The sequence below is a fragment of the Balaenoptera ricei genome, chromosome 6 (assembly GCF_028023285.1).
Source record: "Balaenoptera ricei isolate mBalRic1 chromosome 6, mBalRic1.hap2, whole genome shotgun sequence".
NCBI classification, from domain to species: Eukaryota; Metazoa; Chordata; class Mammalia; order Artiodactyla; family Balaenopteridae; genus Balaenoptera; species Balaenoptera ricei.
In genome coordinates this window covers 105,199,387-105,212,027 of record NC_082644.1, presented here as the reverse complement: position 1 = coordinate 105,212,027, position 12,641 = coordinate 105,199,387, and the positions used below count along the sequence as shown (strand labels likewise).

Below are 12,641 nucleotides of genomic sequence, written 5' to 3'. Positions count from 1 at the left end.
AGGAGACCTTAACACCCCAATTTCACCAATGGACAGATGATCCAAAATGAAAATAAATAAGGAAACACAAGCTTTAAATGATACATTAAATAAGATGGACTTAATTGATATTTATAGGACATTCCATCCAAAAACAACAGAATACACTTTCTTCTCAACTGCTCATGGAACAGTCTCCAGGATAGATCACATCTTGGGTCACAAATCAAGCCTTGGTAAATTTAAGAAAATTGAAATTGTATCAAGTATCTTTTCTGACCACAATGCTATGAGACTAGATATCAATTAAAGGAAAAAACCTGTAAAAAATGCAAACACTTGGAGGCTAAACAATACACTACTAAATAACCAAGAGATCACTGAAGAAATCAAAGAGGACATCAAAAAATACCTAAAAACAAATGACAATGAAAACACGACGCCCCAAAACCTATGGGATGCAGCAAAAGGAGTTCTAACAGGGAAGTGTATAGCAGTACAATCCTACCTCAAGAAACAAGAAACATCTCAAATAAACAAACTAACCTTACACCTAAAGCAATTAGAGAAAGAAGAACAACAACAAAAAAAACCCCTCAAAGTTAGCAGAAGGAAAGAAATCATAAAGATAAGATCAGAAATAAATGAAAAAGAAATGAAGGAAACAATAGCAAAGATCAATAAAACTAAAAGCTGGTTCTTTGAGAAGATAAACAAAATTGATAAACCATTAGCCAGACTCATCAAGAAAAAAAGGGAGAAGACTCAAATCAATAGAATTAGCGATGAAAAAGGAGAAGTAACAACTGACACTGCAGAAATACAAAGGAGAATGAGAGATTACTACAAGCAACTATATGCCAATAAAATGGACACCACGAAGAAATGGACAAATTCTTAGAAAAGCACAACCTGAGACTGAACCAAGAAGAAAAAGAAAATATAAACAGACCAATCCCAAGCACTGAAATGGAGACTGTGATTAAAAATCTTCCAACAAACAAAAGCCCAGGACTAGATGGCTTCCCAGGCGAATTCTATCAAACATTTAGAGAAGAGCTAACACCTATCTTTCTCAAACTCTTCCAAAATATAGCAGAGGGAGGATCACTCCCAAACTCATTCTATGAGGCCACCATCACCCTGATACCAAAACCAGACAAAGATGTCACAAAGAAAACTACAGGCCAATATCACTGATGAACATAGATGCAAAAATCCACAACAAAATACTAGCAAACAGAATCCAACAGCACATTAAAAGGGTCATACAACATGATCAAGTGGGGTTTATGCCAGGAATGCAGGGATTCTTCAATATATGCAAATCAATCAATGTGATAAACCATATTAACAAATTGAAGGAGGAAAACCATATGATTATCTCATTAGATGCAGAAAAAGCTTTTGACAAAATTCAATACGCGTTTATGTAAAAAACCCTCCAGAAAGTAGGCATAGAGGGAACTTACCTCAACATAATAAAGGCCATATATGACAAACCCACAGCCAACATCGTTCTCAATGATGAAAAGCTGAAACCATTTCCACTAAGATCAGGAATAAGACAAGGTTGTCCACTCTCACCACTATTATTCAACATAGTTTTGGAACTTTTAGCCAGAGCAATCAGAGAAGAAAAAGAAATAAAAGGAATCCAAATCAGAAAAGAAGAAGTAAAGCTGTCATGGTTTGCATATTACATGATACTATACATGGAGAATCCTAAAGATGCTACCAGAAAACTACTAGAGCTAATCAATGAATTTGGTAAAGTAGCAGAATACAAAATTAATGCACAGAAATCTCTTGCATTCCTATATACTAATGATGAAAAATCTGAAAGAGAAATTAAGGAAACACTCCCATTTACCATTGCAACAAAAAGAATAAAATATCTAGGAATAAACCTACCTAAGGAGACAAAAGACATGTATGCAGAAAACAATAAGACACTGATGAAAGAAATTAAAGATGATACAAACAGATGGAGAGATATACCATGTTCTTGGATTGGAAAAAATCAACATTGTGAAAATGACTATACTACCCAAAGCAATCTACAGATTAAATGCAATCCTTATCAAACTATCAATGGCATTTTTCCCAGAAGTAGAACAAAAAATTTCACAATTTGTATGGAAACACAAAAGACCCCGAATAGCCAAAGCAATCCTGAGCAAGAAAAACAGAGCTGGAGGAATCAGGCTCCCGGACTTCAGACTATACTACAAAGCCACAGTAATCAAGACAGTATAGTACTGGCACAATATCAGAAATATAGATCAATGGAACAGTATAGAAAGCCCGGACATAAACCCATGAACATACAGTCACCTTATTTTTGATAAAGGAGGCAAGGATATACAATGGAGAAAAGACAGCCTCTTCAATAAGTGGTGCTGGGAAAACTGGACAGCTACATGTAAAAGAATGAAATTAGAACATGCCCTCACACCATACACAAAAATAAACTCCAAATGGATTAAAGACCTAAATATAAGGCCAGACACTATAAAACTCTTAAAGGAAAACACAGTCAGAACACGCTATGACATAAATCACAGCAAGATCCTTTTTGACCCACGTCGTAGAGAAGTGGAAATAAAAACAAAAATAAATAAATGGGACCAATGAAACTTAAAAGCTTTTGCACAGCAAAGGAAACCATAAACAAGACGAAAAGACAAGCCTCAGAATGGGAGAAAATATTTGCAAATGAAGCAACTGACAAAGGATTAATCTCCAAAATTTACAAGCAGCTCATGCAGCTCAATATAAAAAAAACAACCCAATCCAAAAATGGGCAGAAGACCTAAATAGACATTTCTCCAAAGACGATATACAGATTGCCAACAAACACATGAAAGGATGCTCAACATCACTAATCATTAGAGAAATGCACATCAAAACTACAATGAGGTGCTTCCCTGGTAGCGCAGTGGTTAGGAATCCGCCTGCCAATGCAGGGGACACGAGATCGTGCCCCGGTCTGGGAAGATCCCACATGCCGTGGAGCGGCTAGGCCCGTGAGCCACAACTACTGAGCCTGCGCATCTGGAGCCTGTGCTCCACAATGGGAGAGGCCGTGACAGTGAGAGGCCCACGCACTGCGATGAAGAGTGGTCCCCGCTCGCCGCAACTGGAGAAAGCCCCTGCACAGAAATGAAGACCCAACACAGCCACAAATAAATTAAAAAAAAAAAAAAAAAAACTACAATGAGGTATCACTTCACACCAGTCAGAATAGCCATCATCAAGAAATCTACAAGCAATAAATGCTGGAGAGGGTGTGGAGAAAAGGGAACTCTCTTGCACTGTTGGTGGGAATATAAATTGATACAGCCACTATGGAGAACAGTATGGAGGTTCCTTAAAAAACTAAAAATAGAACTACCATATGACCTAGCAATCCCACTACTGGGCATATACCCTGAGAAAACCATAATTCACAAAGAGTCATGTACCACAGTGTTCATTGCAGCTCTATTTACAATAGCCAGGACATGGAAGCAACCTAAGTGTCCATCGACAGATGAATGGATAAAGAAGATGTGGCACATATATACAATGGAATATTACTCAGCCATAAAGAGAAACGAAATTGAGTCATTTGTAGTGAGGTGGGTGGACCCAGAGATTGTCATACAGAGTGAAGTCAGAAAGAGAAAAACAAATACCGTATGCTAACTCATATATATGGAATCTAAAAAAAAAAAAAAAGTTCTGAAGAACCTAGGGGCAGGACAGGAATAAAGACGCAGATGTAGAGAAAGGACTTGAGGACACAGGAAGTGGGAAGGGTAAGCTGGGACAAAGTGAGAGAGTGGCATGGACATATATACACTACCAAATGTAAAATCGATAGCTAGTGGGAAGCAGCCGCATAGCACAGGGAGATCAGCTCGGTGCTCTGTGACCACCTAGAGGGGTGGGATAGGGAGGGTGGGAGGGAGATGCAAGAGGGAGGGGATATGGGGATATATGTATATGTATAGCTGATTCACTTTGTTATAAAGCTGAAACTAACACACCACTGTGAAGCAATTATACTCCAATAAACATGTTAAAAGAAAAAAAAAGAAAGAAGAAGAAATAGTTCCCCGTGAGCTCGTTCATCACAGGAGATACTTTTCAACTCACATTGGCCAGGTTGGCCACCTCTCTCCCAACTGTCGGCTCGGGCCCCAAACTCTGGTCCCAGCTCTCATCAGGAGGAAAGTGGAGGTGGCCACTCTTCTGTGGGTGGGTGAGATGCATCTCAGCTGGATGTTCCAGTTTCACTATAAATACTCGAATCACTCCTGTAACATCCTGATATACTAAGGAAGAAAATGGCAACCAAGACCACACCCCCTAATTCTATAGGTGTAAACAACAAAAGAGATTATAAAATGCTTAAAGGCCATAACTGACCTCGTTGGGAGTGTCCCATCTTCCCTCTTCCCCTAGACTTTAGCCATACCCCCTGAACATGTGTGTTCTCTCTAGGATTTTACATGCCAGTCTCCTGCCCCAGACACTTTTCCTGGCCACCTCTCTGCCCCTTCTCCTCATCCCTCAAGTTTCAGCGTTGATGCAGATCCCTCTGCAGAGTTTTCTCCAACCCTTTGCCTGGGCCCTCAGAGAACTCTGTCCTTTCCTTTAAAAAGTATTGCACTTTAGTTTGTCTGCTTCCATAGCTGACTCTAAGCTTTGAGGAAACGGGACCACATCTACAAAGATCATCCATGAACCTCCACATCTAGTTCAGGGCTTAGCACATGATATTAGCTCAACTACTGACTAAAAGAATGAAAAATACAATGGAACATAATACAATAAAGCTTGTAGGTGAGTGTTGACACAACCAGGGCAATGGGTTGTCCAGCACGTAGGGGTGATCCTGGCCCAGTAAGCTGGAGAGGCCTGCAGAGGTGTCTGCAGAGGGGGGCACGCTGGCCTACCTTTTTGGTCTTCACTGTAGAAGCGCAGCAATCCCCACCGTCATAGTTGCAGAAAGCTCGGTTGTTGATGGCATCACAGTAATTGTCTCCCATGAAGGGCTGTACGTAAGGAGAGAGGCAGGAAGGAAAGGAGGCCTGGTTAGCGTCCTGGAGTAAACGGGGGCTGGCCTCTGTAGATATTTAGCTGTATCTCATCTTCTCACAAACCTCCACAGTCAGCCTACCTGGCTTCAAATCCCTATACCCTTTTGGACAAATTACCAGTCCTAACTTTTTTTTTTTTTTTAATTTATTTTTGGCTCTGTTGGGTCTTCGTTGCTGCACGCGGGCTTCTCATTGCAGTGGCTTCTCTTGTTGCAGAGCACAGGCTCTAGGAGCACGGGCTTTTGGTAGTTGTGGCTCGCAGGCTCTAGAGCGCAGGCTCAGTAGTTGTGGCGCACGGGCTTAGTTGCTCCGCGGCATGTGGGATCTTCCCGGACCAGGGCTCGAATCCGTGTCCCCTGCATTGGCAGGAGGATTCCTAACCACTTCGCCACCAGGGAAGCCCACTTCTACCATTCTTAAAGGCTCTTATCTAGCCAAGTTTTTCCCAACTAAACTATGGTTATGCTAGGAGACGTATTCTTATATGCTGGGTAGGCAAAGGCAGCAGGATAGACCACTATGTCCTCCTGAAGCAGGGGGCTCATTTCACTTGAAGAAATGGTAAGAAAATTTGAGCCTCTTTTCCCCCGCTTTTCCTGGTAGTAAGTAACTACAAACATAATTTACAATAAATATATATGCAAATATATTAGGAAGCTGAATGTAAACTACACAAGAACTGTAAAGACAACGTAAGAATCCATAGGAACTTGGCATAATGGTTGGTGTATGATTACGGGTGCTTTCCTCTCTAACACAGGAGTACAGATATACTCGATGTCACACACTTTCCATGTCTGCTTTCTTCTTTTGTTCCCAAATAAAACACGTAAGGTAGGCATTGCTCTTCCCACTTCACACATGAAGACCCTGAGGCTCAGAGCAAGAAAGGGACTTGGCCAAGAGCAACTGGCAGAGGCAGAGTAGTGATTTCAATCTAAGTTGGTTTCTCATTTTTCTTTACCTTTCTAGGCTATACCTAGCATATGCTGATTTCTTTCTTTTCTTCCCTGTGTTCCTCCAACTCTGTGATGCTTGAAAGATGGGGAAAAGATGATGGAGTTAAATTATTACTGATGTGAACCCAGAGTCATCTTAGGGGAAAGTCAGGGGTCTCTGCAACCCCCCAGCACTTGCATTTCCCACCTGGACACTTAGCACGCTGTCTTCTACGGTTTATAAACCTGTAGTTGGTGCAAGACTGTGAGCTCCTCAAAGACAAGGCCAGTATCCGGTTCGTCTCTGTCTCCCAACCGCCTGGGAGTTTAATGCTGGGCACAACTTGGCTCTTAAAGATGTTTTAGGGACAGATCGTAATCGTACTGGTATAGTGGAAAGGCAGTTGGCAGGGCTTTAGAAAACCTGGATTCTAGTCTTCCAAACCTCAGCCACTGGTTGGTTACTTGGTAATTTTGACTAAGTGGCTTATCTTCTCTGGGTCTCAGGACTCACAGTGGTGAAATAAAGAGGCAGAATTAGACCACTGATTTCTCAAAGCAATGAACATACCCCTACCCTCATCAAAGGTAATGTTGTGTAACCCTTTAATATAAAAAGCAGATGAAAGTGAAGCCCCTTTAATTAAAGTTCGGGTTGGGGGTCTCTAATGCTCAGTGACTCGTTGACTTTTTGTGGGCTCCCATGAAAAACCCTTCTGTGGGTTTTTTTTGGGGAGAGCCAAGTTCACAAGGAGTCCATCCTATGTGGCATCCCTGTCTCTCGCATCTATGCTCCAGATTCACAGAGTCTTTGTGCCCCCAACTCATGATGCCTGATTCCATTTCATCACTGCCCTATTAGGGTCTAAAAAAGATGTTAGCAAGACACAGCCAAGAACAGAGAGAGAGCTGTACTCAACTGTGGGTACACATGCACATGGCTGTGAGCACAGGTGTGACTCTGCCATGTGACCGCCACAATGAATACATTACCACATTCGCATTAAAGCAGAAAGGCACAAACAACTAAAGGATAAAACCCTTTGCTCTACACTACCAAATGTAAAATAGATAGCTAGTGGGAAGCAGCCGCATAGCACAGGGAGATCAGCTCGGTGCTTTGTGACCACCTAGAGGGGTGGGATAGGGAGGGTGGGAGGGAGGGAGATGCAAGAGGGAAGAGATATGGGAACATATGTAGATGTATAACTGATTCACTTTGTTATAAAGCAGAAACTAACACACCATTGTAAAGCAATTATACTCCAATAAAGATGTTTAAAAAAAAAAAAAAAAACCCTTTGCTCTTTCTGGGCCTTAGAAGATTTGTCTGTGGGCTCTGTTCCCTACGTTCTTTCTCACATTATATATAAAGACTAATAAAGGAAACCAAATGTCCTTTTTTTAAAATAAAAGCAACTGGCTTGGTAAAGGAGTAGCTGGAGAAGAAGAGGAAGAAGAAAAATAAAATAAAAAGATTCTTTTTTTATTTGGTCACTGAAAACTATCTCCAGTCTCATTACTAGCTACTCTCTTCTATGTACCCTTGCCTGCTGTCACATCCATGCATCCATCCTCCCATCTATCCGTCCATCCACCCACCCACCCATCCATCTTCTATTTAACCCTATCTACTGAATGCCTACTATGTGTTACACATTGTGCTAAAAAAAAAAAAAAAAAGGATGTAATAGTGAGTCAATATAGACAGAGCTCCTGCTCCTCTAAGACCTTACATTCTAGTAAGGAGGCAGACTTTATTCAAATAATCACTTATCCTATTGGCCAATTTCAACTCTGATAAGAGTTACAGAGGAAAGGTATGTGATGCTGTTAGAGTTAAAAGTAGGAGGATCTGACCTAATCAGAGAGCTCCATGAAGAAGTCCCCGAGGAAATGACGTTTCAGCTGACATCGTAAGATGAGTAGGAGTTAATTAGGTGGGGGGTGGAGAAGGGAGACTTTCTAGGGCGAGAGAATAACATGTGAAAAGCTCTACAACCTAGAGATTGCTCCCGTCTCTGGTATTTCTTATGCTGCTGCTTCTACCAACAGTGTGTTTTGGAAAACAATTCATCCTTCAAGATCTAGTTCAAACATCACCCCTCCAAGATGTCTTCCCTACAACCCCCGAGATGCCATGTGCTTCTGCAGCTTCTTGTACCTGCTTTGGTTATAGCTCTTGGTATATCAGTTTAGAATTCTTCTTTAACTGTATCTCTTTTACTGTCCTGTAAGTTCGTTATGGACAGGGAAAGTACGTCATCCATTTTTGTATCTTAGATTTCTTAGCAAAATGCTGGCAATTTGAGCAAAACTTTATTAAATATATCTTCCTTAAATGTTTATCTAGTAAAATGATGGGTAGATGGGTGGGTGGATGGATGGATGGATGGATGGATGGATGGATGAAGGGCAAGAAGATATCCAGATGAGTCAGGGAGAACACAGTACTGTTTTCACTTGACTAAAACCATTGTACTCTCAGTACCTAGGGTAGTGCTGGGCACGTAATCGGCACCCAGTGAAGCTTTGATGAACAAGTAAGTAAATGACTACTTTGGACACAGCTTGGGGCAGAGAGCAGGGGCCTAAAGGGCCCCAAGACCCTTTATCAATCGTGGCTACTGCAGACATTCCAGGTTGATGGCTCCTCCCTGGACCCAGCAGTTGTATCTCTTCTAAGCATACTTTTCAGCCCCAGATAAGAGACAAGCTATTAGCTCTAAGTTAAGCAGGAAAGGAGACGAGGGGGCACCTGCAAGGGCAAAGGCGATAAGCATCATTGGCAGAGCTCAGAGCCTGACAGGTGTGGGTCTCTTAGGCCTCAGTGCTGAGTCAAAGAAGGGATTGAATTCCGCTGTCACACTGGTTGCCCAGACCGCCGACTCAGCAGAACGAGTGCCCAGGTAATCCAAGCTTCCTTTTTCTGAAATCCTGGACTGATCCAGAGAGATGTAAGGAAGCAACTGCCTCAGGTCCTTGGCTTTGGTTTTGTCACTCCTGCTGAATCTTGGGAGAACGGGAGTTTTTAAAGACTACAGTGTCCTGTGCCCTGAGAAGATGCCACTGGGGATTCCCTAACCAATACACAGAAATAAATGTGACCCAGGGACTGTCCTGTGACATTTACAGGTCAGGGGATGGTTCGTGGGCAGAAGGTGGCCTAGTGGAGGAGAGAAATCACGGGCCTGGAAGTCAGGAGACTTGGGTTCATGCTCTGGCTCCGTGTCTAGTATGCTGTGCAACCTTGGGCCGGTCCATCCCCCCTCTGGCCCTCTTTTTCCAGTCTACACAACAAATGAGGAAGGTAGATCGCATTAAGAGCCGTGCCAGTTGGCATTCTATCAAATGTTAGACTCGGCTGCTGGCTGGGTGTCAGTTTCCCCATCATCTAGAAGAACAGTCTGGTTGTGACAGTTTAAGAATTTCATCAAATACAAAGTTTTCTAGAGCACAATCTAGTCCTTTTCACCTGGATTTTCCTGAGGGGGGCCTGGGGGCACCACAGAGATTTGGACATCCACCTGGATGTGATTTGGGACCTCCTTTCCATGCCAGCTGAAAAGATTCACAGTGGGCATAGGGGTGCACAGAAGGTCTCTGAGTTCCATGGACAGCAGCACGCCGTTGAGAACACAGATGACATACCAAGTGCCCTGGCCCTGCCCCTCCCCAAGCTTGTCACTGATACCCAGGGACAGAGCTCCAAAATGCCAAGTTCCAGGGAATGGCTCCACCGCCAAGTGAGAGAACTGAAGGGTCAGAGGGCATCTTCCACCTTCAGCTCAGTGGTTGAGTCTAAGGTGTCCAAATTACCTCTGGAGTTGAAGAACGCGTGAATGACAAAGACGCGTGGCAGAGGAAATGATCTGCAACTAATGGTTGCAGGAAAAGTAGAAATGAAAAAACAAAAACTGCCTCATGTGGTTCTGTAAAAGTTAAATGAGGCAATGTTGGTAAAATGCCGGGCACATTATAGCTGCTAAATGAATATGGCCTCCTCCCTCCCAACCTTCCTTACAGATGCAATATGATGTTGAACACAGGCTTCGGAGCCAGAAACACCTGGCTTGGAATCCCGACTCTTTTAGCCATTAAATGTATGTTTGAGTGTGTTTGCTGATATCTCTGTGCATCAGTTCCATGACCTATAAAGTGGGATTGCTGACTCCTGTTCAAGAAGTCTGTTAAAGGGATATTTATAGCACTTAGTAGGTACAGTAAATGGTAGTCATGATTAACATAACAATAACAGTAATGGTTGTAGGACCATTCTGAGGGACTCACCTCACAGCCTTTGACACAGTGAATCAGAGCAGGGTGAGGATACCACTTCAGACCAGCTGTGCAGACAACTCTCTGCAGAGAGAGGGAGAAAGAGGTCAGATGGGTTTGGGGCTGGCACCACATTCAACCACCCACCCCTCTTCTTGGATCTTCCAAGTCCTGACCTCACCCTGGCATTTCCACGGAGACTTTGCCCAGGTACCTGCAATAACAGGACCCATAAGACTAAAATAATGTTTGTGTTCACCGCAGGTGTCACGATTCTGTATTTCCCTGGCAGGAAGAAGGGCTGAGGAGAAGGAGAATTGGGGGACCGAGACGTGATCAGAAAGGCAATTCAGAAAATTCCTGGCTGACGTCTGCCCCATGGACAGAGTCGGGGATAAGGTGGGAGGAAGGAGGAAGGGTAGAGTGCGTGTGTGTGGCTACAGCAGGAAGATGGAAGAATGGTGTGGAACAGGGCTTCCCAAAGTAGGCGCTGAGGACCACTCTAATCACGATCACATGGGAGCACGCAGAAAAGGCAGATTCTTCAGCGCCGCCTTGGGTCTAAAGAGTCCGAATCTCTGAGGCCAGGGCCTGGGACTCTGCATTGTATAAACAAGCCTCCCAGATGATGCTGATACACATTACGGTTTGAGAGCAGTGGCCTGGAGGATGCATGAACTAACCTTTGGTTCGGAACCCTGGAGATGCAGAGAACCCTTTCTGCATCCACCTGTCACCAGGCCATGCGGGCTAGGCTCACAATTCCTGAGGCTGCCCACACTCATCTCTCTGTGACTTTGTTCCTGCCGCTCTCCTTCACTGAAAGCCCTTCCTCATCTTGTCACCTGGAGAATCTTTAGTTATCTTCTACATTTCTGTTCAAGACTACCTTCCTCAATACTCTGTAATGGTCTATATGGGAAAAGAATCTAAAGAAGTGTGGATACATGTGTACGTATAACTGATTCACTTTGCTGTACACCTGAAACTATCACAACATTGTAAATCAACTATACCCCAATAAAAAATTAAAAAGAAATACATAATATGTAAATTCAGAATTAAAAAAAGACTACCTTCCTTTGTGGTGATTTTCCCAGCCCTCTCAGGCAGAGCTTCAGGTATACATATATGTATTTACTTATAGCCTCCCGTAATGAAATAATAATAATAATTATTATTATTATACTAAAATGTATTGAGTGCATTCATGGTGCTAATTACTTTATTCATTATGTTATTTATTGCTCACCACCATGCAGTGGGGTGGGCATTAATCTTGTATCATAAGGAGAATAAATTCCCCAAACTCCATAGCTGTTAAATAAAGGAACCAAGATTTGAAACCAAGCAATTGTTTTGGGAAGGATTTACGGCAGCTCATAACATAAAATCCAACACAATAATTTCTTTTTAAGTGGGTGAAAACAGAAAGATAAATAAAACTAGGAAGATAAAACAGCATTAGGACTAGGGCTAACATAACAATCTTAGAAGCTCCTTTTTCTATTCTGCCCTAGATGCCTTACTTTTCATGCGATATTACAATGATTTCTTTAAAAAAAAAAAAGCAAATTAAAATAACCTGGAGGCAAATGCTTAGATTTGCGATGACAGGTAACTGTGTCAGGGAGCAGCCATGGAAGTCTCTATGATCAGGGCTCTCTCTGCTGGCTGAATGCCAGTTGATTAATTTTAATTAAGAAATGAACATTCACATGGGCTAGAATGTGGAAAATCCATGTGACCAGCCCATTCTTTCCCCAAGGGCAGACCTATATGGGAGCAAAACTGTAATTAGGTTTCTTGGTGAACGTGGAATCCCGTGACTCCAAGATCTGGCTGCGTTGGGTGCCTTTCTTCTCTGCCCCACAGCATGTCTGGTTCACCCTTGGGTTTTCCATGCCTAGAATGGTGCCTGGTACAAGGAGGACGACCAGCAAATATTTATGTTATAAATGAATGGATCCATTTCGAGATAGAGATGATTTTACCAAGGGACAATTATCTTCTTTACCTGTCCTCCTCTCTTCTAGAGCATCAGAAGAGCATTTACGATGCCTAGCAGAGCGTCTAGTTTAGAGGACCAGTTTAGTGTAGATTGAATTAATTAAAGATCTTGGACAAACAACTTAACTTGAAGATCTGCCAACCAGTCTCACGATGTGAAATCTACTCTTTAGCCCCTACTGCCTCTGTTGACGCTGTCTGCCTTCTCCTAAAACACAAGAAGGTGATGTATGGGAAAGACTGAGCAATGAGGCATGACAGACATGGTTGCAATTCTGACTAGAAATTTCCACTCTGAGGTTAGGTTTTCCCATCTGTGAAATGGGTACTGAAAATGTCATAGGCT

General features: G+C 42.6%; 1 protein-coding gene across 1 annotated transcript in view; it reads right to left on the bottom strand.

Annotated features, from left to right (window-relative positions):
• PAPPA (pappalysin 1) overlaps positions 1-12,641 on the bottom strand; it is a 254,269-nt gene that overhangs the window by 26,338 nt on the left and 215,290 nt on the right. Inside the window, exons 20-21 of the mRNA XM_059925463.1 lie at positions 10,298-10,369; positions 4,926-5,024 (exon numbers count right to left, since the gene is read on the bottom strand). Of these exons, the coding sequence (XP_059781446.1) occupies positions 4,926-5,024; positions 10,298-10,369 (171 nt within the window). The remainder of the gene's footprint in view (positions 1-4,925; positions 5,025-10,297; positions 10,370-12,641) is intronic.